The 23,558-nt window shown below is 42.0% G+C and overlaps 1 protein-coding gene across 7 annotated transcripts in view; it reads right to left on the bottom strand.

Annotated features, from left to right (window-relative positions):
• Window positions 1–7,788: 7,788 nt before the first annotated feature.
• Window positions 7,789–23,558, bottom strand: part of LOC110501792 (unconventional myosin-Ib) — a 169,164-nt gene continuing 153,394 nt past the window's right edge. For 4 of the 7 annotated variants that reach the window (XM_021579620.2, XM_021579622.2, XM_021579623.2 and 1 more), the window contains 8 exons: window positions 21,389–21,475; window positions 20,470–20,544; window positions 20,011–20,145; window positions 19,643–19,749; window positions 19,308–19,440; window positions 11,159–11,311; window positions 10,717–10,847; window positions 7,789–10,532 (listed from right to left, as the gene is read on the bottom strand). In XM_021579620.2, coding sequence (XP_021435295.1) covers window positions 10,400–10,532; window positions 10,717–10,847; window positions 11,159–11,311; window positions 19,308–19,440; window positions 19,643–19,749; window positions 20,011–20,145; window positions 20,470–20,544; window positions 21,389–21,475 — 954 coding nt within the window. In that variant the 3' untranslated portion in view covers window positions 7,789–10,399. Of the gene's footprint in view, window positions 10,533–10,716; window positions 10,848–11,158; window positions 11,312–19,307; window positions 19,441–19,642; window positions 19,750–20,010; window positions 20,146–20,469; window positions 20,545–21,388; window positions 21,476–22,584; window positions 22,672–23,558 lie in introns of all 7 variants that reach the window. The other 3 variants (XM_021579618.2, XM_036959173.1, XM_021579619.2) reach the window with 1 other exon arrangement.

The following is a 23,558-nucleotide window of genomic DNA, read 5'->3' as shown; positions in this document are numbered from 1 at the left end:
TGATGCAGTTTGAATGTGTATATACAGGTATATTACAAATAAGAATACTTTTTTTGACAATTTAAGTATAAAAAAGCAATGAAAACTTGTTGTGGTGAAATCATATGGAAAGCTTACTGTTAACAATAAGCCCAAAAATGGACCATACAGCCTGAGATTTTGAATGGTTTGACAGCTTTTTCCCCTTGGTGTGTCATGCCAGAGGAAGTACCTGTCACTCCAGAAAACATAACCAATTAATACACTTGTATTTGTACCTTTTTAGACTTATTTTTCATCAAATAACTCTTATTTGCATGAGACCTATTTGTATCCTGTTGCATTTTTGATCATTTTAAGTGATTCTGAATGTAATATTTATGTTTTCATTATCCCAGGCCTGGTTTCTCACTCTCGGCAGGTGAACATTGCTCTGGTGACTTCTGGGTCTGTCTCTGCCCTCTGGGGAGGATCTAGTTATTTTACGTGGCCCTAGTGATGGTGCAGGCACATATTGGGGGCTGTGGTACACCTATTCCTGGTTCTCACTCCCTGCATTAGACCATCCCTCCCCTTGGTCCCTCTCTGTCTGTCCTACCAGTTTCACTCCTCTAATTGACATAAGTGATCCATCTTGAGAGGGCCAAATCAGCTGTGCCTCTTTTGGTTCCCCCCCCTGCTCTAACTGGTGATTATGCCATATTCTTGTCCCAAAGATTAAGCCATGCAAGTCTTAGTACACACGGCCGGTACAGTGAAAATGTGAATGGCTCATTAAATCAGTTAAGGTTCCATTTATTGCTCAAATGTTACTTTGATAACTGTGTCAATTCTAGTGCTAAGATATGTCAACAATTGTTGACCTTCGGGGACATGCATTTTTCAGACCCAAAACCCATATAGGCATATCATTCGATTGTCTGCCCCATCAACTTCCGATGGTAGTTTCTGTGGCTACCATGGTGACCATGGGTAAGGGGGAATCAGGGTTTGATTCTGGAGAGGGAGCCTGAGATACGGCTACCACATCCAAGGAAAGCAGCAGGTACGCAAAAGATCCACTTCCGATTCGGGAAGTCCTTGTAATTGGAATGAGTACACTTCAAATTCTTTCATGAGGATCCATTACTGATGTTTAGAACAGATTTTTTAGAAGCATTTGTATAGTGGTCAGAAACTTCTGAAAGTGTCATTAATTATATCTTAACAATAAAATGTGACTGCCTATGGTGTATTGTCCGTCGGTGTGACAATGAGTTACTGTATCTCGGATAAAATGTTAAATTAATTGTTTAGCAAATAAGATAATTGCTTTTTACGTAGGCTCAGTGAAATAACTGTGTATCTTACCTAAAATGTAATTGCGAGACACTTGGTCAGCATATTCAATCTCGCCCTATCCCAGTCTGCTGTCCACACATGCTTCAAGATGTCTACCATTGTTCCTGTACCCAAGAAAGCAAAGGTAACTGAACAAAATGACTATCGCCCCATAGCACTCACTTCTGTCATCATGAAGTGCTCTGAGTGACTAGTCAAGGATCATATCACCTCTACCTTACCTGACACCCTAGACCCACTTAAATTTGCTTACAGCCCCAATAGATCCACAGACGATGCAACTGGCATCGCACTTTACACTGCCCTATCCCATCTGGACAAGAGGAATACCTATGTAAGAATGCTGTTCATTCACTACAGCTCAGCATTCAACACCACAGTGTTGATCCTCAACACTGGGGACCCACAAGGGTGCGTGCTCAGCCCCCTCCTGTACTCCCTGTTCACCCATGACTGCGTGGCCACGCACTCCTCCAACTCAATCATCAAGTTTGCAGACGACACAACAGCAGTAGGCCTGATTACCAACAATGACGAGATAACCTACAGGAAGGAGTTGAGGTGCCTGGGAGTGTGGTGCCAGAAAGATAGCCTCTCACCCAACGTCAACAAAACAAAGGAGCTGATCGTTGATTGTGGAAACAGCAGAGGGAGCACCCCCCTATCCACATCGACGGGACCGCAGTGGAAAAGGTGGAAAGTTTCAAGTTCCTCGGCGTACACATCACTGACAAACTGAAATGGTCCACCCAAACAGACAGTGTGGTGAAGAAGGCGACACAGCACCTCTTCAACCTCAGGAGGCTGAATAAATTTGTCTTGGCACCTAAACCTTCACAAACCTTTACAGATGCACAATTAAGAGCATCCTGTCGGGCTGTATCACCGCCTGGTATGGCAACTGCACCGCCCACAACCGCAGGGCTCTCCAGAGGCTGGTGCAGTCTGCCCAACGCATCACCGGGGCAAACTACCTGCCCTCCAGGACACAAACAGCACCCAATGTCACAGGAAGGCCAAATAGATCAGCAAGGACAACAACCACCCGAGCCACTGCTTGTTCACCCCGCTATCATCCAGAAGGCGAGGTCAGTACAGGTACATCAAAGCTGGGGCCGAGAGACTGAAAACAGCTTCTATCTCAAGGCCATCAGACTGTTAACAGCCATCACTAACACAGAGAGGCTGTTGCCCTATATACATAGACTTGAAATCACTGGCCACTTTAATAATGGAACACGAGTCACTTTAATAATGTTGACATATTTTGCATAACTCATCTCATATGTATACAGTTTTTTCTATCATATTCTACTGTATCTTATTCTATGCCACTCTGACATCGCGCATCCAAATATTTATATTGTCTTAATTCTGTTTATTTACTTTAGATTTGTGTGTATTGTTGTGAAATATGTTAGATATTACTTGTCAGATATTATTGCACTGTTGGAGCTAGAAACACAAGCATTTCGCTACACCCACAATAACATCTGCTAAACATATGCATGTGACAAATAACATTTGATTTGATTTAATTAAACAAGGAAATAATGTGTTTTTCATTTTAAATCCAAGAATATGATTACCGATTTAAAGACAGAATTAACTAAGTAATGAAAAAAAAGATTTGTCTTGTCTATTTGGGAATCATTAAAACCTTTACATTACCATTAAGTGTAATGTCACACCAGAGGACAAATTCAAGGCACTAATGCATTAAATGGTTCATTCAATTAGATATAAACTCAAAATTGAAGCTGGCCATGTAACATTTTGAGTTGTTTAGACAGTTTATTGTAACTCTATTTTTTTTAACCTACATTTTAAAGGAATGTATTTTTCTACTTTTGTTTTGGCCATATGGCAACTACCCATATAGGAAACAGATCAGAGGGATAGCGGGTCTGACACCTTTTAATGGTTGAATATTACCTTGTGTCCATTTGTTATGTTTTGACCCGTAATCATGGCCAGTTTGGAAGCCTTTGTTTAGGCCTCTAGAAGAGGAACTGATATAAAACACCTAGTATTCATTAATATACTGTAATATGCAAATGCCTACAGACAACCTGCTAGCTCTAATCCCTTTTAATTACAGTAAAATACGGTAGAAATCATTTTCTTACAGTTTAATAGTCACTTTTACAGTACTGTGTTTCATTGCTCTGGCATCAAGTTACCGTGGATATCTCAGTATTGTATTAGCACGAAATAGAGATAGTCAGAGATACTGTATGTCATAAGATATATTGCTGTATTTACAAAAACATGTAAGACCAATGTGTAATTAATAACTACAGCAACATTTTCATTAATGGATACAGAAACATTTTACTTGCTATGACTGTGCTGTGTTTTTTTAATCAACCTTGGTTGAATGCACTGACTGTAAATTACTAATAACAATAAAATATACGAATAACATATGTGAAGATGGCGCCAGAAGAAATGGCAACCGCTTTACGGGCGACTAACCTATTGTGCAATTATGTGTTTTTTTGGCATTATTTGTAACTTATTTTGTACATCATGTTTCTGCCACCGTATCTTATGGCAAAAAAAGAGCTTCTGGATATCAGGACAGCGATCACTCTTCTCGGATGAGACAACATTTTTTTCTTCATCAAGCAGGACGCACAGGATGTATTTCAGACACCCTACAAGGCCGAAATCCCCGTCATTGGCAAGAGAAAGAGACTCCGGTATAGAGGACACAGGGCGGGGTGCTTTGTAAGTATTCGCCAACAGCGAGTGGGAAATCTGACCTTACCATCAATATTACTTGCCAATGTACAATCATTGGACAATAAATTAGACGAAGTACGATCACGAATATCCTACCAATGGGACATCAAAAGCAGTAACATCTTATGTTTCACCGAATCGTGGCTGAATGACGACATGTAAAACATTCAGCTAGCGGGGTATAAGGTGCACCGGCTAGACAGAACAGCACAAGACGAGGGGGGGCGGTCTGAGTATATTTGTAAACAACAGCTGGTGCACGAAATCTAAGGAAGTCTCTAGATTTTTCTCTCCTGAAGTAGAGTATCTCATTGTAAGCTGTAGACCACACTATTTGCCAAGAGAATTTTCATCTATTTTTTTCGTGGCTGTTGATTTACCACCACAGACTGGCACTAAGACCCCACTGAGTCAGCTGTATTAGGAAATAAGCAAACAGGAAACCGCTCACCCAGAGGCTGTGATCCTAGTGGCCGGGGACTTTAATGCAGGAAAACTTAAATCAGTTTTACCTCATTTCTATCAGCATGTTAAATGCACAACCAGAGGGCAAACAATTCAAGATCACCTTTACTTCACACACAGAGACGCGTACAAAGCTCTCCCTTGCCCTCCATTTGGCAAATCTGACCATAATTCTATCCTCCTGATTCCTGCTTACAAGCTAAAATTAAAGCAGGAAGCACCAGTGACTCGGTCTATAAAAACGTGATCAGATGAAGCAGATGCTAAACTACAGGACTGTTTTGCTATCACAGACTGGAATATGTTCCGGGATTCTTCCGATGGCATTGAGGAGTACACCACATCAGTCACTGGCTTTGTCAATAAGGGCATTGAGGAAGTCATCCCCACAGTTGCACATGCAGTTGAAATTGGAAGTTTACATACACTTAGGTTGTAGTCATTAAAGCTAAAGTTTTTCAACCACTCCACAAATTTCTTGTTTACAAACTATAGTATTGGCAAGTCGATTAGGACATCTACTTTGTGCATGATACAAGTAATGTTTTCAACAATTGTTTACAGACAGATTATTTCACTTATAATTCATTGTATCACAATTCCAGTGGGTCAGAAGTTTACATACACTATGTTGACTGTGCCTTTAAACAGCTTGGAAAATTCCAGAAAATTATGTCTTGGCTTTAGAAGCTTCTGATAGGCTAATTGACATCATTTGAGTCAATTTGAGGTGCACCTGTGGATGTATTTCAAGGACTACCTTCAAACTCAGTGCCTCTTTGCTTGACATCATGGGGAAATCAAAAGAAATCAGCCAAGACCTCAGAAAATAAATTGGAGACCTCCACAAGTCTGGTTCAGCCTTGTGAGCAATTTCCAAATGCCTCAAGGTACCACGTTCATCTGTACAAAGAATAGTATGCAAGTATAAACACCATGGGGCCACGCAACCATCATACCGCTCAGGAAGGAGACGCGTACTGTCTCCTAGAGATAAACGTACTTGGGTGCGAAAAGTGCAAATCAATCCCAGAACAACAGCAAAGGACCTTGTGAAGATGCTGGAGGAAACAGGTACAAAAGTGTCTATATCCACAGTAAAATGAGTCTTATATCGACATGACCTAAAAGGCCGCTTAGCAAGGAAGAAGCCACTGCTCCAAAACCGCCATAAAAAACCCAGACTACGGTTTGCAACTACACATGGGGAAGAAGATCGTTCTTTTTGGAGAAATGTTCTCTGGTCTGATGAAACAAAAATAGAACTGTTTAGCCATAATGACAATAGTTATGTTTGGAGGAAAAAGGGGGATTGCAAGCCGAAGAACACCATCCCAACTGTGAAGCATGGGTGTGGCAGCATCATGTTGTGGGGGTGCTTTGCTGCAGGAGGGACTGGTGCGCATCACAAAATAGATGGTATCATGAGGATGTAAAAGTATGTGCATCTATTGAACCAACATCTCGACATCAGTCAGGAAGTTAAAGCTTGGTCGCAAACGGGTCTTCCAAATGGACAATGACCCCAAGCATACTTCCAAAGTTGTGGCAAAATGGCTTAAGGACAACAAAGTCAAGGTATTGGAGTGGCCATCACAAAGCCCTGACCTCAATCCCATAGAAAATTTGTGGGCAGAACTGAAAAAGCGTGAGCAAACAAGGAGGCCTGTAACCTGACTCAGTTACACCAGCTCTGTCAGGAGGAATAGGCCAAAATTCACTCAACTTCTTGTGGGAAGCTTGTGGAAGGCTACCCGAAACATTTGACCCAAGTTAAACAATTTAAAGGCATTGCTACCAAATATTGATTGAGTGTATGTAAACTTCTGACATACTGGGAATGTGATGAAAGAAATAAAAGATGAAAGAAATCCTTCTCTCTACTATTATTCTGACATTTCACATTCTTAAAATAAAGTGGTGTTCCTAACTGACCTGAGAGAGGACAGGGAATTTTTACTAGGATTAAATGTCAGGAATTGTGAAAAACTGAGTTTAAGTGTATTAGGCTAAGGTGTATGTAAACGTCCGACTTCAACTGTAGATATAAGAGGGATGATTTACTATTGCAGACCTTTTTGATAAGTCAATCTTTCCCATCAGTAGGGTGAAACACAATACCGGAAGCCGATCTAAGATGGTACCAAGTTCCACTTGGTGGCGCCAGAGGATTCTGTAACTGAAATCTCCAAATACTTGAGGGTCACATCAGTATGTTAATTAACATCACTGATGTGATTATATTATGCAGGTGTTTAGGTCAAAAAGTATTGGAACTTTGTGCAGACCACCAAACTCAAATTTACACTCAAGCAGGCGCTGCTTTAGTAAGGAAAACTGTGATGAATCAAACAAATGAATGCAATTGTGTTCATACATCATATTTGAATGTTATTTGAATGAATCCACTGTCAATCACATGTAGCTACGTAACATGAGGTGATGCTTTGTCTGTTCTTTTCCTTGTTAGCCCCTCCCAGAGGGCTGGTTCTCTTCTCAGCAGGATACTAGGCCACACCTTCCTTTCCCAGCATCCAGAGGACTACGGGATGGTGGGAACTTGGACCGGGACAGCCCACAATTGTGGGCTATTTCTATCTGTGCACAATCTGTCGAGGGCTGTTCCTCAGGGGCCTCTTGCCGGCAGCCTCCCCAAGCCACGGAATTTAACCCAGAACAACTCTCCAGATGTGATGGAAAACATCTGGGTAGCTGCCTGGTCGGGTCGTCTTACATACAGGCCCTTCCGGTCCACCCTTACTATCAGTGTACCAGGAGAGCTGAAAGAGAGAGGGTGGGACAAAGGGCCTCTCTCTCAGCTCATCTGATACACTACTGATGAATAGCATCTCAGACTCAGTCATTTGATCTAATGGATGAAGTGGTCGTAGGGTTTACAATGCCCCGTCCACTTTAAGTATTGTATGGTAGGTCTACTGTGGACGGTCAGATGTGAAAAGACAATAGCAGGAGCTCTAGAGAGTTCAGAAAGATTATTACTTGAGTGTTGTGATGGATATACTGTGATGTACAGCTAATATGTTTGTGTGTATGCCTCTATGGTTAGCGGACGATGCCTGGTAAATGCTGATGACTGGAAAACATCTGTCTTGAAAGATCCTAAACTGAACTGATGAACATGTACAGACCATATGGGCACTTCCAGTTCGAGTGATGTGGAGACTCAGATTTGTCAGTGGAATTGCCCGTACGCTTCCACTCTTTCAAAACCAACACAATGACAAAGTCAAAGTATTTATTGCTTTTTTTTTATTTAAAAAAAATGACTTGTAAATGTGTTACATTGAATAGTATTGAAACACTTCCATGTTCTTTCTGTCTTACATTAGGCACACGACAAGAATGCATACATCATTTTGCGTTTCTATTTTCATATATAACTTCAAATATAAACAGAAGCGCGAGAGAGTTATTAACCTTGTAGCAAACTGCATTGAAATCTCAAACTGTACAGAACTGAACAGCAACGAACATCATTCGATTTTGCACAACATCCTCCCCATGCAAGGAAAAAACATTCCTCAAAGTCCACCTATGGTTTTTCTGTGAAATTACAAAAACTTAAAATGAAAATACCCCAGCGCGGTCTATAGGAATGTGATCTAGAGCAGTTTGGCTGAGCTACAACCTCCACCACCAGAGAACCCAATTGTTTAACATTGAAGTCAACAGTCCAAACTCCCACGAAATCTCCTGATAAAGAATATCATATTATAATAGATGTCCAAATTTCAAAGATCAGGGACATTGGCTTGTGTGTGTATAAAGTATAGTCTGTGCACAGGTAGAGTCGACAGTAAAGCGGTGATTGCTAGATTTCTGAAAAAACTTCCCAAGAATGTAATATATGTCCATATGCACTCAAAAGACAGCTGGGGGAGTCCCAAGAAAAACACTGCATTTATTATTAGCCAGAATGGGGCTACAAAAAATGTAACTGCCTATATTGTGATGGCAAAAACAGCATAGATATTATGCATCACAGCAATAAGAAAACTAGCATAAGGAAACTATAATTTACCCCTAGCTTATGTATAGCTGATGTGTATGATAGTCAGTGAGTGAGTGTTTCTCTCAACAGCATGTGCTTGAGAAACGTCTGTCAAGAGTGTAGGACTTAATCTTGTGTTCCGTCTGTCGACATGCTGCGTCCTTTTACTAATTTACTCAGGCCAAAGGGAGGAGGAATGCTTGAGATGGTGTAGCCTAGCCTAGGGCAGCCTTCCAGGCAAATAGCTAATTTCCCTTACATTTCACACAAGAGGGCCAATGAAAACTAGCAGCCGCGTGGCTCTAAAAAGACTGACCAGCCTTAAATCTGGGAATCTAGGATAGTCATCTGGGCCCAGTTTTTCACAAGTTATCTATTTGGATTTCGCCTATCGGCTAAGTAGAAACACATAGAAATAGAATTGATGAATGATTGAATTGGGACTTCCATTCAATTCCAATGCATTTCATCATTTCCATAGGCAGAATCCAGATAAATAACTTTCAAAAAACTGGGCATAGGCTTGGGAACCCTGGGGTCCATCTCACTTCCTGTGGTGGTTGGAAACTTCCTGACAATTCTAACAACTTCCTGTCCATCCGACCGATCACAAGCCTTCATAAGGGGCATAGGGGAGGTCCTTGTGCACCAAACCACTGAATTATTGTCTGAGTAATGACATTTATAAGGATATGGATCTACACTGTTCAATTACACATTGAAAAAGGTAACGGTTTAGAATAATTATTTGAACATACATGTATATTGAGTAAAGCTTAGAGAAGACATTTACTTTGAGGACAACTGAAAAGTGAGGAAATGAATATTGATCACATGTAGTGTGTTATCAAATAAAGTCTTGTTCCTGCTTGATTAAGTCCCCCTTCAAAAGGTTTTGTGGCATTTACTTCATGATAAACTGAGTGTAGGAACCATTCACCTTTTTGGTTTTCACTTTGTCCAAGACATGATTAGATGACAACACTGATACATGTAACACGTCGTGGCACCACACAGAGAAGGGAGTTGTTATGGATACTAAGTGGTTAACGATATATCATTTGACAACTGTTGATTCTTCTACTTGACCACCCACTGTACAGTCAGCTGTGTAGGTGTCAGCAAAGCACAACATAAACAGAAACAACGCAGCCAATATTCAGCCTATTCATCATGATATTTTTCTCATTTTAACTCACCCGAGTGAACATAACAAGTGCCATCATATTGTTTTTTTTTTTCTTTTAACTTTCAGAGAACATTTTAGAGCAACCCTGAAAGCTCTCTGGTCATCGTTGGTCTATAGAGTTGCCATTTCGGAGCTCAAACTGAAAAAATAATCCGATGGCCTGGAAGCTAGTTCAGGGGTGTGACTTGTCAATACTTTCTTTCTTTGCCCCTTTTAAGCGATCACTGAATATGGGTACGGCTTGGCATGGATGGCTTTGATACCACACCACAAAGACTGCAGATTAGCTTCACCAAGCTCAACAATCTTTATCATCATCATTATCTGACTGGAGATATCTTATGCTCCATTGACAAGAGGAGTGCACTTCTTTCCTTCCTTCCTTCACCCACCACCAACTTTAAAAACAATACAAGTAAAACAAAGTATCATCTTTCTCTCTCTCTTATAACCTTATCGTCATGCGATCATGAGAGTCTTTCACTCTCTACCAAAAGTGGCAGCACTATTACATTTTACAGTGATGTGATGACTCTGAAGAGGAAATAAGAGAGAACAAATAACAACAAAAAGTAGCGTAAATTGCACAGTCATTGGGGGTGGGGCTGGATTTAGGTCTGATGGTGAACTGTCATGAAAACCCTATCAGTGACGTTGCGTCGTCTCTATGGCGATGATGGCACAGACACCTCCAGTAGGCGGTTGTTCTTGCGCTTGCAGGCAGCACTGGTGCCGTTCTTAGGCCCCCCCTGGATGAACTTGACACACACCTTGTCCTGCTTGAACTGAACGAGGAACCTGCCAGGGAGACAAAGAGGAAGGAGGATTAGAAACGTCCTCTGACATCACTTCCTGGGATTTAACTAGCCTGATCCTAGATCTGTTTGTGAAAACATGATAATAACTGTAGCAGTTGCCAAGACATCACAAACACTTGACGAAGAGAAACAAGAACAGCACTGCAATGTAAAGTCTCTCTTACTCGTCTGAGATATCAATGTTGATTTGGTCCTTGTCTGCAGCGGTGGTCCATGTGCGGTGGAGTTTGGTGATGATCTCAATAAGATGCTCACTGTTTAGCAGGAAGTCACCTTTGGCAGCTGAAGCAGAGCCCTATGGGTTAAACACACAGAGAAGAGTGTTAGTAATTTCAAAGTCAATATGCCTACCCAATCTTTCCATGATTAGCACCTCAATGTTACATTAAAAAGTAAAAAAAACAGAACTTTAGTATTACAACTAGATACACAGCAGGTAAAACTGGTTGAAATGCCATCATTAGAATCAGTTTGCAACCAGTTGATTTGCAGCAAGCAAAGCAGGTTCATTTCAACCAGCTTTACCAGCTGGTTAGTTAGCTAGGTGGATGTCCATGTGTAAGTGCATCACAGTGCAGATGGAGTAATGCTCCCTGCCTCCATCACCTCTTTGAGCTTGAGGGCGAAGAAGCCGTCACTCTGAGTGCTGACCGACACGCTGGTGAGGTCTGGCAGCGGCACGCTGGCCTTCACCTGGCCTGTCTTCTGGTCAGCTAAGACAAAGTTGTTTTTGGTCAGCAAGAAGAGCCTTGGTGACCCCTGTAACAACGAGAGGCTAGGTTTAAAACCCTAAGAATTTGACAACACTTTATTTTACGGTACAGAAATGGTTATTTACCCAGAAAGTGCATGGTAAAATCATAATAACAAAGTAATAAGTAAAACCTATAAACACCTTTATCGTAAAAATAGCATTTATTCTTGGTGATAGTGGTTTAAAACAATAGGTAGACTATCTGTAAAACATACGTTTTCCTACTGTAAAGTATAGCTACAGATATCCTCTTATAATATAGAATTGACTGATGAGTTTGGGCCATATGAACTGTAATACAGTCCTGTTCAGGCCTGTCAGACTTGACCCCCTCAGGCTTCAGTCAAAGGTGACAGATTTTTCTGAGGCAAGGTCAAATCAAATCAATGTTTATTGGTCACAAAATACGTGTGCCCTTGGGCTGTAGTGGTCACAAAATTGTCAGCCGGTGATTGTTAAGCAAATAACTGGTCGGTCTCACGGTAATTTATCATTAATTAACATAAACACATTTAGCATCTCCTGGCTTCCACACATGCAAGCCATTTTAAAAGGTCTAATGCATCCATAATATAGCCTACACCGTCACAATAAATCCATTATTTATTTTAGGTCTAAAGAAGCATGATTTGAAGAAAATGTCTATTTTAGTAGAAAATAATAGCATACTCGGAGTTGTCCTTATGTTAGGTCCTGATGTGGCTATGCCAAATGGCTGTGGGCTACATTAGTTCATTTAGCAGACAAGATTTACTTATAATTCAGTGGCATTATTTTATATTATTTTATAGTATGAAGAATAAAATTGAACAAAGCTGAATAAAATAGAAATATTTCCTCCAAACGATTTGAAGGAGTCCGCACTATCCTGTTTTGAGCGGTTAACAAAAAAATAGGTACTCCTTATGCTTAATTTAGAGTTATTGATGTAACTTTAGTTGTTCTACAAACTTCAGGCTATATATTTTGATTTTCAACACATTACAAGGCTGCATCCAGGCTGTATCACAACCAGCCATGATTAGGAGTCCCATAGGGCGGTGGCACAATTGGCCCAGTGTCGTCCGGGTTTGGCCGGTGTAGGCCGTCATTGTAAATAAGAATTTGTTCTTAACTGACTTGCCTAGTTAAATAAAAGTTAATGATGATTTGAAAAAAAGTTGCTTGAAAAGGCATGAGCGCTGCTTTGTTTTTTGCGTAGGCTGTACACACTCCAATAGTCTCTCATTTACAATTTGACAAGCACTTAAAAGTGAAGACAGACTTACAACTTACGTGTGGCCCTTGTACAATTCCGAGGCGCATATTGAAGACATTGGAAGAACTGTCCACATTTACCTTTTGTCAGCCAAACAGATGAGTAGGCCTAACGAACAACAAAAGCACTAGCCTATGTCAATCTACAACCCTCATAGTAAAAAAGTTGATCTATCCCATTTTGTGCCAGAAAGAAATATTCCAAACAGTCTGCGACAGTTGTGAGATGAAATCGATCTCAAATTAATACAACCACTTGCATCAAAAAACATGTTTATGCAATGTGGCTGACGCAACAGATCACAACGTTCAGCTTAAAATGTTGGTCAACTATTAGGCTATTTCTTCACATTATAGGCGCAGCAATGCACACATGGTACTAGGCTATAAGCGCCAATGTTCTATTAGCAGGAAAACACCATTATCAAAAGTGACCACAAATGTGATTATGCATGTAATGCTTTTATTATAAAGGTGCATTTTTATGGTGAAAATGTTCTTCCCCAAAGTTTAAACTCATGCGCTGCTTATACAGTGGGGCAAGTCAGCCACCAATTGTGCAAGTTCTCCCACTTAAAAAGATGAGAGAGGCCTGTAATTTTCATCATAGGTACACTTCAACTATGACAGACAAAATGAGAAAAAAAATTCCAGAAAATCACATTGTAGGATTTTTAATGAATTTTTTTGCAAATTATGGTGAAAAATAATTATTTGGTCAATAACAAAAGTTTCTCAAAACTTTGTTATATACCCTTTGTTGGCAATGACAGAGGTCAAACGTTTTCTGTAAGTCTTCACAAGGTTTTCACACACTGTTGCTGGTATTTTGGCCCATTCCTCCATGCAGATCTCCTCTAGAGCAGTGATGTTTTGGGGCTGTTGCTGGGCAACACAGACTTTCAACTCCCTCCAAAGATATTCTATGGTGTTGAGATCTGGAGACTGGCTAGGCCACTCCAGGACCTTGAAATGCTTCTTACGAAGCCACTCCTTTGTTGCCCGGGCGGTGTGTTTGGGATCATTGTCATGCTTAAAGACCCAGACCCAGCCAACTTCAATGCCCTTGCTGATGGAAGGAGGTTTTCACTCAAAATCTCACGATACATGGCCTCATTCATTCTTTCCTTTACACAGATCAGTCGTCCTGGTCCCTTTGCAGAAAAACAGCCCCATAGCATGATGTTTCCACCCCCATGCTTCACAGTAGGTATTGTGTTCTTTGGATGCAACTCAGCATTCTTGTCCTCCAAACACAACTAGTTGAGTTTTTACCAAAAAGTTATATTTTGGTTTCATCTGACCATATGACATTCTCCCAATCTTCTTCTGGATCATCCAAATGCTCTCTAGCAAACTTCAGACGGGCCTGGACATGTACTGACTTAAGCAGGGGGACACGTCTGGCACTGCAGGATTTGAGTCCCGGGCGGCGTAGTTTGTTACTGATGGTAGGCTTTGTTACTTTGGTCCCAGCTCTCTGCAGGTCATTCACTAGGTCCCCCCCGTGTGGTTCTGGAATTTTTGCTCACCGTTCTTGTGATCATTTTGACCCCACGGGGTGAGATCTTGCGTGGAGCCCCAGATCGAGAGAGATTATCAGTGGTCTTGTATGTCTCTTATTTCCTAATAATTGCTCCCACAGTTGATTTCTTCAAACCAAGCTGAGTACCTATTGCAGATTCAGTCTTCCCAGCCTGGTGCAGGTCTACAATTTTGTTCCTGGTGTCCTTTGACAGCTCTTTGGTCTTGGCCATAGTGGAGTTTGGAGTGTGATTGTTTGAGGTTGTGGACAGGTGTCTTTTATACTGATTACAAGTTCAAACAGGTGCCATTAATACAGGTAACGAGTGGAGGACATGGAGCCTCTTAAAGAAGAAGTTACAGGTCTGTGTGAGCCAGAAATCTTGCTTGTTTGTAGGTGACCAAATACTTATTTTCCACCATAATTTGCAAATAAATTCATAAAAAATCCTACAATGTGATTTTCTGGATTTTTTTTCTCATTTTGTCTGTCATAGTTGAAGTGTACCTATGATGAAAATTACAGGCCTCTCTCATCTTTTTAAGTGGGGGAACTTGCACAATTGGTGGCTGACTAAATACTTTTTTGCCCCACTGTATATATCGGTTAGGCTCTATACTCTCTTGTAAAGTGGATTAATGTCCTTAAATTTTAAGACTTTTTTTGGCCACTTTAGTTAAACATTAGTAAAACATAGGCCTATGGGGCTAGGCTACATGAGGTGTGCGACTATGATTTGAAAAAGTACAAAAACAAGGCATAGTTTCTTATGCTGGGCATCATTCACAAGTGACAATATATAATTCACAAGTGATAAGCTAATATTTTCACCCATCAAACTATTCTTGATTTAATCTGGTCTTTACAGATACCAAATAATATATGTGGCATTTATTTTGATTTAGAAATGAACCAGTATTATGCACTTGATTTGAAACAGGGGCAGCGGGAAAAAAATATGTACTCTATGCACTTAAATAGCGAATGGAGGACACTTTTCCCATGGTTCATTTTCATGCCAGCCAGGTAGGCAATACTCCTGTTGTAAATATAAGCAATGTGCTTAAAATTAGGAATGTTGAGATAAAAATAGTAGGCATAGACTATAGAAAGCTGATGGGATCCTCGTATTTTTCTTAACAGCCATCACTTGGTTTTCTCCCGCAATTGCATAGCATTTGGAAAATGTTGTGCAACATATGATTAGATTTTCGAATACATTTGCATTGATGTCAGAGTGATTATAGGGACAATAGAGTGCTGAGTACCAGTTAGTTAGCAAGTTTGGTAAGCTACTAATGACCAGCACCAGCACTTGGAGAAGCCTAATTACCGTGACTAAATGGTCATGTGAAATTTGACTGCCTTCATGACAGCCGGTGTGGCGGTAATACGGTTATCGCAGCTGCAGCGAAATGCTTGTCTCTAGCTCCCACAACACAGCAATCCAAAAAATTACCGGAGAACCAAGTCTAGGACCAAAAGACTCCTTAATACCTTCTACCCCCAAGCCATAAGACTGCTAAACAATTAATAAAATAGCCACCGGATTACTACATTGACCCCCTCCTCCCATTTGTTTTGTACACCGCTGTTTATTATCTATGCAGTCACTTCACCCCTACCTACATTTTTCAAATTGCCTCTAACCTGTACCCCCGCACACTGACTCGGTGCCGGTACCCCCTGTATATAGCCTCCACACTGACTCGGTGCCGGTACCCCCTGTATATAGCCTCGTTATTGTTATGTTATTGTGTTAATTTTTATTATTATTTTTTACTTTAGTCTACTTGGTAAACTCTTCTTGCACTGCACTGTTGGTTAAGGGCTTGTAAGTAAGCATTTCACAGTAATGTCTACACTTGTTGTATTCAGCGCATGTGACAAATAAAGTTTGATTTGATTAGATTTACAAAAGAACAAGAAAATAAGCCCTTACACTCGTGGGAATTGGCCTATATGCATAGGTCTAAATTGAAATGTTTGTTGCTGAAGAAATATGGAAAGCATATGCAGAACCATGGTAGAAAAAGGGAACAGTTAAGAGATGGGAAAATATTTAAAGATGACAGTTCATCTGTCAAGACTGAATCTTAACATTACACTGCTGATTTTATGTTCATTTTACATTTACTGTACTCAATGCACTTGTTGATAATGAAATCTGAAAATACATTCAGTAACATAAGAATATTTTTGAAAAATTTGGGGTAGGTGCAACATAAGACAACAATGGTTTAAGTGAGAGAACTAACTGGTGTTTCCAAGTGGCCACACAACTCTACAAAGTGTGCACAGTTCCAAAGTCATTTCAATGCACTTGAAGACTCTTCTTTGAGCCATACAACTATAGGTTGCTTTTTTGAGCTCTCCTAGCTGTGATGTTGCAGAACTAGAGCAAGCACACTTGTAGTTGTTTTCTATTTGTCACGCACAGCATTCAAGTTCAGAATGTCTGTCAGTCGAAACCCATACAGAGCTGTGAAGAAACCCTGAGCTCTGACACGTATAGCATCTTACTGCACAGTCATTGCATTCCAATTTCACCAGTTTCCAAATCTGTAATTGGCAACCCGTATATGGGTATGAGTGTAAGGGCTACGACACAACAGAATGAGCAATGAGTCCAGAATATAAATATACACTCAGTGGCCAGTTTATTATGTACACCCATCTATTATTGGGTCGGACCCCACTTTGCCTCCAGAACAGGCAGAATTCCTTGGGGCATGGATTCTACATGGTGTGGCGTTCAAACATTACTCAATTGGTATCAAGGGAGCTAGTGTGTGCCAGGAAAACAATCTCCACACCCTTACACCACCAGCCTGTACCATTTACACCAGGCAGGATGGGGCCATGGACTCATGCTGCTTACGCCAAATCCTGATTCTGCCATCAGCATGACGCAACAGGAACTGGGATTCATCGGACCAGGTGATGTTTTTCTACTCCTTAATTGTCCAGTGTTGGTGATCGTGTGGTCACTGGAGCCAGCAGCTTCGGAGATACTGGAACTGCCGCGCCTGGCACCGATGATCATACCACGCTCAAAAACAGTAATTTAATGCCTCGATGTCTGTCTGCCTGCTTCATATAGCAAGCCACAGCCACATGACTCACTGTGTGTAGGAGCAAGCCATTTTCATTAACGGGGTGGAACACCTAATAAATGGGCCACTGAGTGTAGTGTGTATATGAATATTGTGCATAGACAGTAAGTGAATAGCAAATGTAGTAGTCATGGCTAGAATACAGTACATGCAGTGCCCCCGGAAAGCACTCTGGGATTTTGACTGTGCTTAGCTCCATTCACTTTATTTTTCATCATGAAAAACTCCACAGTCCTTAATGATTACAAGCATACCCATAACACGATGCAGCCACCATTACACTTGAAAATAGAGAGAGCTGTACTCAGTAATGTGTTGTGTTATGTTTGGGGCAAATCCAAAACTTCATATTGCCACATGTAAACTCAGCAAAAAAAGAAATGTCCTCTCACTGCGTTCATTTTCAACAAACTTAACATGTGCAAATATTTGTATGAATATAACAAGATTCAACAACTGAGACAAACTGAACAAGTTCCACAGAAACTGAATAATGTGTCCCTGAACAAAGGGGAGGGGGGGTCAAAATCAAAAGTAACAGTCAGTATATGGTGTGCCACAATCTGCATTAAGTACTGCAGTGCATCTCCTCCTCATGGACTGCACCAGGTTTGCCAGTTCTTCCTGTGAGAGGTTACCCCACTCTTCCACCAAGGCACCTGCAAGTTCCTGAACATTTCTGGGGGGAATGGCCCTAACCTCCACCCTCCGATCCAACAGGTCCCAGACGTGCTAAATGGGATTGAGATCCGGGCTCTTCACTGGCCTTGGCAGAACACTGACATTCCTGTCTTGCAGGAAATCACACACAGAACGAGCAGTATGGCTGGTGGCATTGTCATGCTGGAGGGTCATGTAAGGATGAGCCTGCAGGAAGGGTACCACATGATGTCTTCCCTGTAACGGACAGCGTTGAGATTGCCTGCAATGACTACAAGCTCAGTCCAATGATGCTGTGACACACCGCCCCAGACCATGACGGACCCTCCACCTCCAAATTGATCCCTCTCCAGAGTACAGGCCTCGGTGTAACGCTCATTCCTTCAACGATAAACATGAATCCGGCCATCACCCTCGTTGAAACAAAACCACAACTCGTCAGTGAAGAGCATTTTTTGCCAATCCTGTCTGGTCCAGCGACGGTGGGTTCGTTCTCATAGGCAACGTTGTTGCCGGTGATGTCTGGTGAGGACCTGCCTTTACAACAGGCCTACAAGACCTCAGTCCAGCCTCGCTCAGCCTATTGCTGACAGTCTGAGCACTGATGGAGAGACTGTGCGTTTCTGGTGTAACTCCGGCAGTTGTTGTTGCCATCCTGTACCTGTCCCGCATGTGTGATGTTCGGATGCACCGATCCTGTGCAGATGTTGTTACACGTGGTCTGCCACTGCAAGGACGATCAGCTGTCTGTTCTGTCTCCCTGTAGCGCTGTCTTAGGCGTCTCAGTACGGACATTGCAATTTATTGCCCTGGCCACATCTGCAGTCCTCATGCCTCCTTGCAGCATGCCTAAGGCATGTTCACGCAGATGAGCAGGGACCCTGGGCATCTTTCTTTGTTTTTCAGAGTCAGTAGAAAGGCCTCTTCAGTGGCCTAAATTTCCATAACTGTAACCTTAATTGCCTACCGTCTGTAAGCTGTTAGTGTCATAACGACCGTTCCACAGGTGCATGTTCATTAATAGTTGATGGTTCATTGAACAAGAATGGGAAACTGTGTTTAAACCCTTTAAAATGAGGATCTGTGAAGTAATTTGGATTTTTACGAATTCTCTTTGAAAGACTTTGTCCTGAAAAAGGGACGTTTCTTTTTTTGCTGAGTTTATTTGCAGTATTACTTCAGTTTATTGCCTTGTTGCAAACAGGATGCATGTTTTAGAATATTTTTATTCTGTACAGGTTTCCTTCCTTTCACTCTGCTAGTATTGTGGAGTAACTTCAATGTTGTTGAGCCATCCTCTGTTTTCTCCTATCACAGCCATTAAACTCTGTTTTAAAGTCATCATTGGCCTCCGTATTGAATTTGTCGATCTGATTTTGCAGATGTAATGTACTTGTCGATCTGGTTTTGCTGAAGTAAGGTAATTTTGAGAAAGGTACTTGCCTTGCCGTTGGCCCGGTTGATCTTGTTCACCACGTCAGCCAGTAGCACCTTCTCCTCCACAGCACTGTTCAGCTTCTGGTACTTAGGGTTCTTATGGATCTCTAGATAGTCTCCTTTGAAAGGCTGGCTCACGCTGAAACAATAATAATGCATGCATTTTATATAGCACTTTCCATGGACCGAAGGACGCAACAGAGAGGAACCCGCAACAATGCATAGACTAAACCGCAGAGGATTTCGTTTGCCAGATTCACTGATTGGAACATTAGCTTACAACATTAGCTTTACATCAAACGTGATGAAATGTATTAATCAAAAATGACGATATGATATACCTGCTGGGGTACAGAGCCTTTTTGTTCTTGAAGATCTCACTGGCCTCCAGTTTCTCCTCGTACACAGCCTTCTTCTCCTCTGTGAACTGGCCCCGGTGCTTCTTGCACTGATCATTCAAAATACACATATTTCACTGGGAAGTTTGTTATATTGATGTACCCGGTACTGTAAACTATAAAGCCAGAGTGCAACACTGGTTATACATCCGTACAACCAGTTTACAACCAGGTTGTAATCTGGTTATAATGGCATCATATTGACCAGATTTGCACGCTGGGTAGTGTCATATACTATTTGACTCTTATAATAACCTGTAGGATCTGTGATGACCACTTGAAAGAACTGCCAAAGGTAATAACTAACTGACCCTCCAGAGGTGGAAGATCCTCCTGAGCTCAGTGTGAGCTCCCTCCAGGAAGCTGTAAGGCTGGGCCGACCAGGTGTTGTCTATGGGTGACATGGAGGGCACGGTAGTCTTCAGACCCAGGAAGTACTTCTGCATCTGAAGGGAGACCGGCATATATTCAATACCTTCCATTCAGACTTGGATTACTGTTAAAATTCAGGAATATATAGAACCGGTTTCCCGGGCAAAGATTAAGCCTTGTCCGGGAAATATGTTCAATGGAGATTCTCCATATAAATGGCTTTTTAATGCAGGACTAGGCTTAATCTGTGTCTGGGAAAATGTCCCCTTAGTGATTCAAATAAACACTGTCCATCAGTGCTTAAAAGGGATGGACAGCTCCTTCATGCTAGCCTGGTCCCAGATCTGATTGTGTCGTCTTACCAACTCGGACCAGCTTACATTCACGCTCCCACTTACGATTCTCTGGATGATAAAGCAGTAGATCTTCTTGCCAGCGTTGGCCCTAAAGAACTTCCTGTACTCCCGGCGAACCTATAACCAAGGAGACAACTGATGATCATCACCATAGTGATCAGATTTGAGGCATGACATCACAACAACACTGATTGACATGACACTAGAACAGGGCTCTCCAACACTATTCCTGGGGAGATGATCTCCTGTAGGTTTTCACGACAACCCCAGTTTTAATTAAACCAATGAATCTTATCAAGGGTTGTAGAAAAAATCTACAGTAAGGAAGGTTGGAGAACCCTGCACTAGAACAGGCAGATGTGGTTAGTTAAAAAATGAACCCAATGTACAAAGTCATAAAATATTATATGTAAACTGTTGAGCACTCAACTCAACTTTAATCATAATGGGATTTTCTCCCAAATGGTTTTGCTGAAATGAGATTTAAATCACACTGATTGGAGTCAGTTAATCGTTAACAGGTTCGGAGAGCTGCTCTGTGATGTGCAAAGGTGACGTGCACATTGTGCAGTCAATTAATGAGAGGATTGGGGTCACTCAGACTACAATAATACTGGTGAAAAGGACGAGATAATGGAGTAGATATAACATCAGACAAAGAGGAAGGAGGAGAAGAAGGAGCGGCTGGGCAGGGCAGGGCAGGGAGTGGCTGGAGGGTAGGCGGGAGTGGCTGGAAGGTAGGAGGTAGTGGCTGGAAGGTAGGAGGGAGTGGCTGGAAGGTAGGAGGGAGTCGCTGGAGGGTAAGAGGGAGTGGCTGGAGGGTAAGAGGGAGTGGCTGGAGGGTAAGAGGGAGTGGCTGGAAGGTAGGAGGTAATGGCTGGAAGGTCGGAGGTAATGGCTGGAAGGTAGGAGGTAGTGGCTGGAGGGTAGGAGGGAGTGACTGGGCAGAGGGCAGGTATACCTGGAGTCCCCGCCAGTAGGCCCAAATGACGGCGACGGCGTGCTTACGCCTGGCCTCCTCCTTCAGGCACCTTAGCTCCCTGCGTGCCTGTCAGGAAGAAGGAAGGAAAGAGAGGGAAGAAAATTGTTAAAATATGGGAATAATAAGAGACTGATATGGAGGAGGAGATACTGCCTTGTGTGGGAACACACATCACACAAGAGCCCGGTCTAGTTAAGAGCCTGAAGATAATTTAACCCACTATGGGAAGAATGCAATTATCATGAAATAGACTACAGTATTATTAAATGTCTATGTACTGTACATCTATATTAGCAATAACTTTTTTGATTGAAACAGATGGTTGTGTTGGGCATGAGCAAAGTACAAAGTTCACAAGTCAGTCAGCAGGTTTCTCCAAGGTTCCATTCACTGCACACTAAAAAAAATGAATCACTGCAAGCCTCAAGGAATCAGCAAGCAAAGAGTCGCAGCATGCAAAAGGTGAGGCTTGGGCCTCAGGGAGGAATAGAAACACTACATCCCCAAACATTCTGACCTTTGATAACAAAGGAGGAGAAATCAATGCCAGGATAGCTGAGTGTGTTGGTTGTTTGGGGTAGGGCAGGCACAGGGTCTATTCACGGTTCCAGGTACTGTGTGTGTGTGTGTGTGTGTGATGCCCCCCCTCCCCCGATTTGAGTCTGGATCAGCTATAATCCATCAGGCTGCATAGCAAAGAGGCTTAAGTGACTATCTTTACCACACCCCTCCCCCATCCATCCCTAGTGCCCAGGCCTGTCCATTATCTACCAGAGCCAAGGGTCACCAGACCTCCAGCCATCTATTTCTAGATCTTTTCCATTAAACCATTCAAGGTTAGCTAACAGCACCTAGTTGGGCTGAGAGATCCAGAAGGGGGGCTTGTTCCATTCTAGTAGGTTAGGTGACTTTCCCCCCCATTTCAATTCTGTTTTGGCATGCGATGGGACATTGGATATGAGGGTTTGTATGGCACCTTTTCATGCAATATAGACAGGATGGGTGGTGGTAATGGGGAGGATAGCTAGAGACCTTTTGGGGTCTGCTCAGACCAATGTTTAGCTAATGCAGGGGTCTGGTATCGGTCTGGGTTTATTGATGGCGAAATGGGGAAATGGCAGGTGAGTGGCGGGATATGGATGGATATTGTCGACGACAGGCTGCTTTCCAAATACCTTGGTCCCCTGCCAGCCAGCCCAAATGACAGACACAGCGTGCTTTTCTCGCGCCTCCTTCTTTAGAAACCGCAGTTCTCGCCGAGCCTGGGGAAGTGGTGGGGTTTATGGTTTGTGCTTTGGAAAGAATATACCCGTTGGGATGGGTGTTGGTAGCAATAAGAAGCAGACAGAATGTGTAGCCTACCCCACAAACAAAGTAGCAGAAAGATTAAGGCAATGAAGGATAACATTAACTACTCTTTGGAGCTTATGATTGAGTGATAGGAATTAGCACCATTAGTACAAAGTCCAGGTTTCCCTGATGTAGACAGAGGTTAATTGTATCTAATATCAAATATATTGATGAAAACTTTGTGACTACTGTGTATGGCTATTTGATAACGCATTAGAACTTGGCATGGTCTGTTTTAGTAGAACAGCTCACATAAATCACTGACGCCACTCTGATTCAGTGGAAGTACTGTGGGCTTTTCCCAGGCTAAGAGACGAGATCCACCAATTAGATGGGCCAATTAGTCGCGTGCGTCGGTCATGTAACAGACTTGATAAATGTGTCAATGAAAGGCATTTGATGATTATCTGGTCAGTTTGTCCGTAAAGCCTTTAGATAAGATGTTGCTGAGATACAAAATAGTGTCAGAGGTCTTCCAAAGATAGCAGTAATGTGTCATCATGTACTGCATCCCGTGGTTAAAGGCCCATCAAATATGACATGTTGTGCATGGACCGTTTTAAAGAATTATATGTGGCCTCTAAAGCAAAGAATGTCACGCTAAATTGATAAAGTGCGAATGGTAGCATAGGTGCTATGTTGATAAGGGCCTAGGTTATGAATGGTGGCTCTCTATTGTGATATCTAGCAGATAGAATACAGTCCAATCTCAGCATGGTCTATTCTCAGAACTAATGCATCAAAGTGAACACATGATACCCATTTTGATTATCTAATGCAGCCTACTGTACATCAAGTC

The sequence above is a fragment of the Oncorhynchus mykiss genome, chromosome 22 (assembly GCF_013265735.2).
Source record: "Oncorhynchus mykiss isolate Arlee chromosome 22, USDA_OmykA_1.1, whole genome shotgun sequence".
Taxonomy (NCBI): domain Eukaryota; kingdom Metazoa; phylum Chordata; class Actinopteri; order Salmoniformes; family Salmonidae; genus Oncorhynchus; species Oncorhynchus mykiss.
The sequence above is the reverse complement of the archived record's forward strand: the minus strand, read 5'-3'. Positions and strand labels throughout refer to the sequence as shown.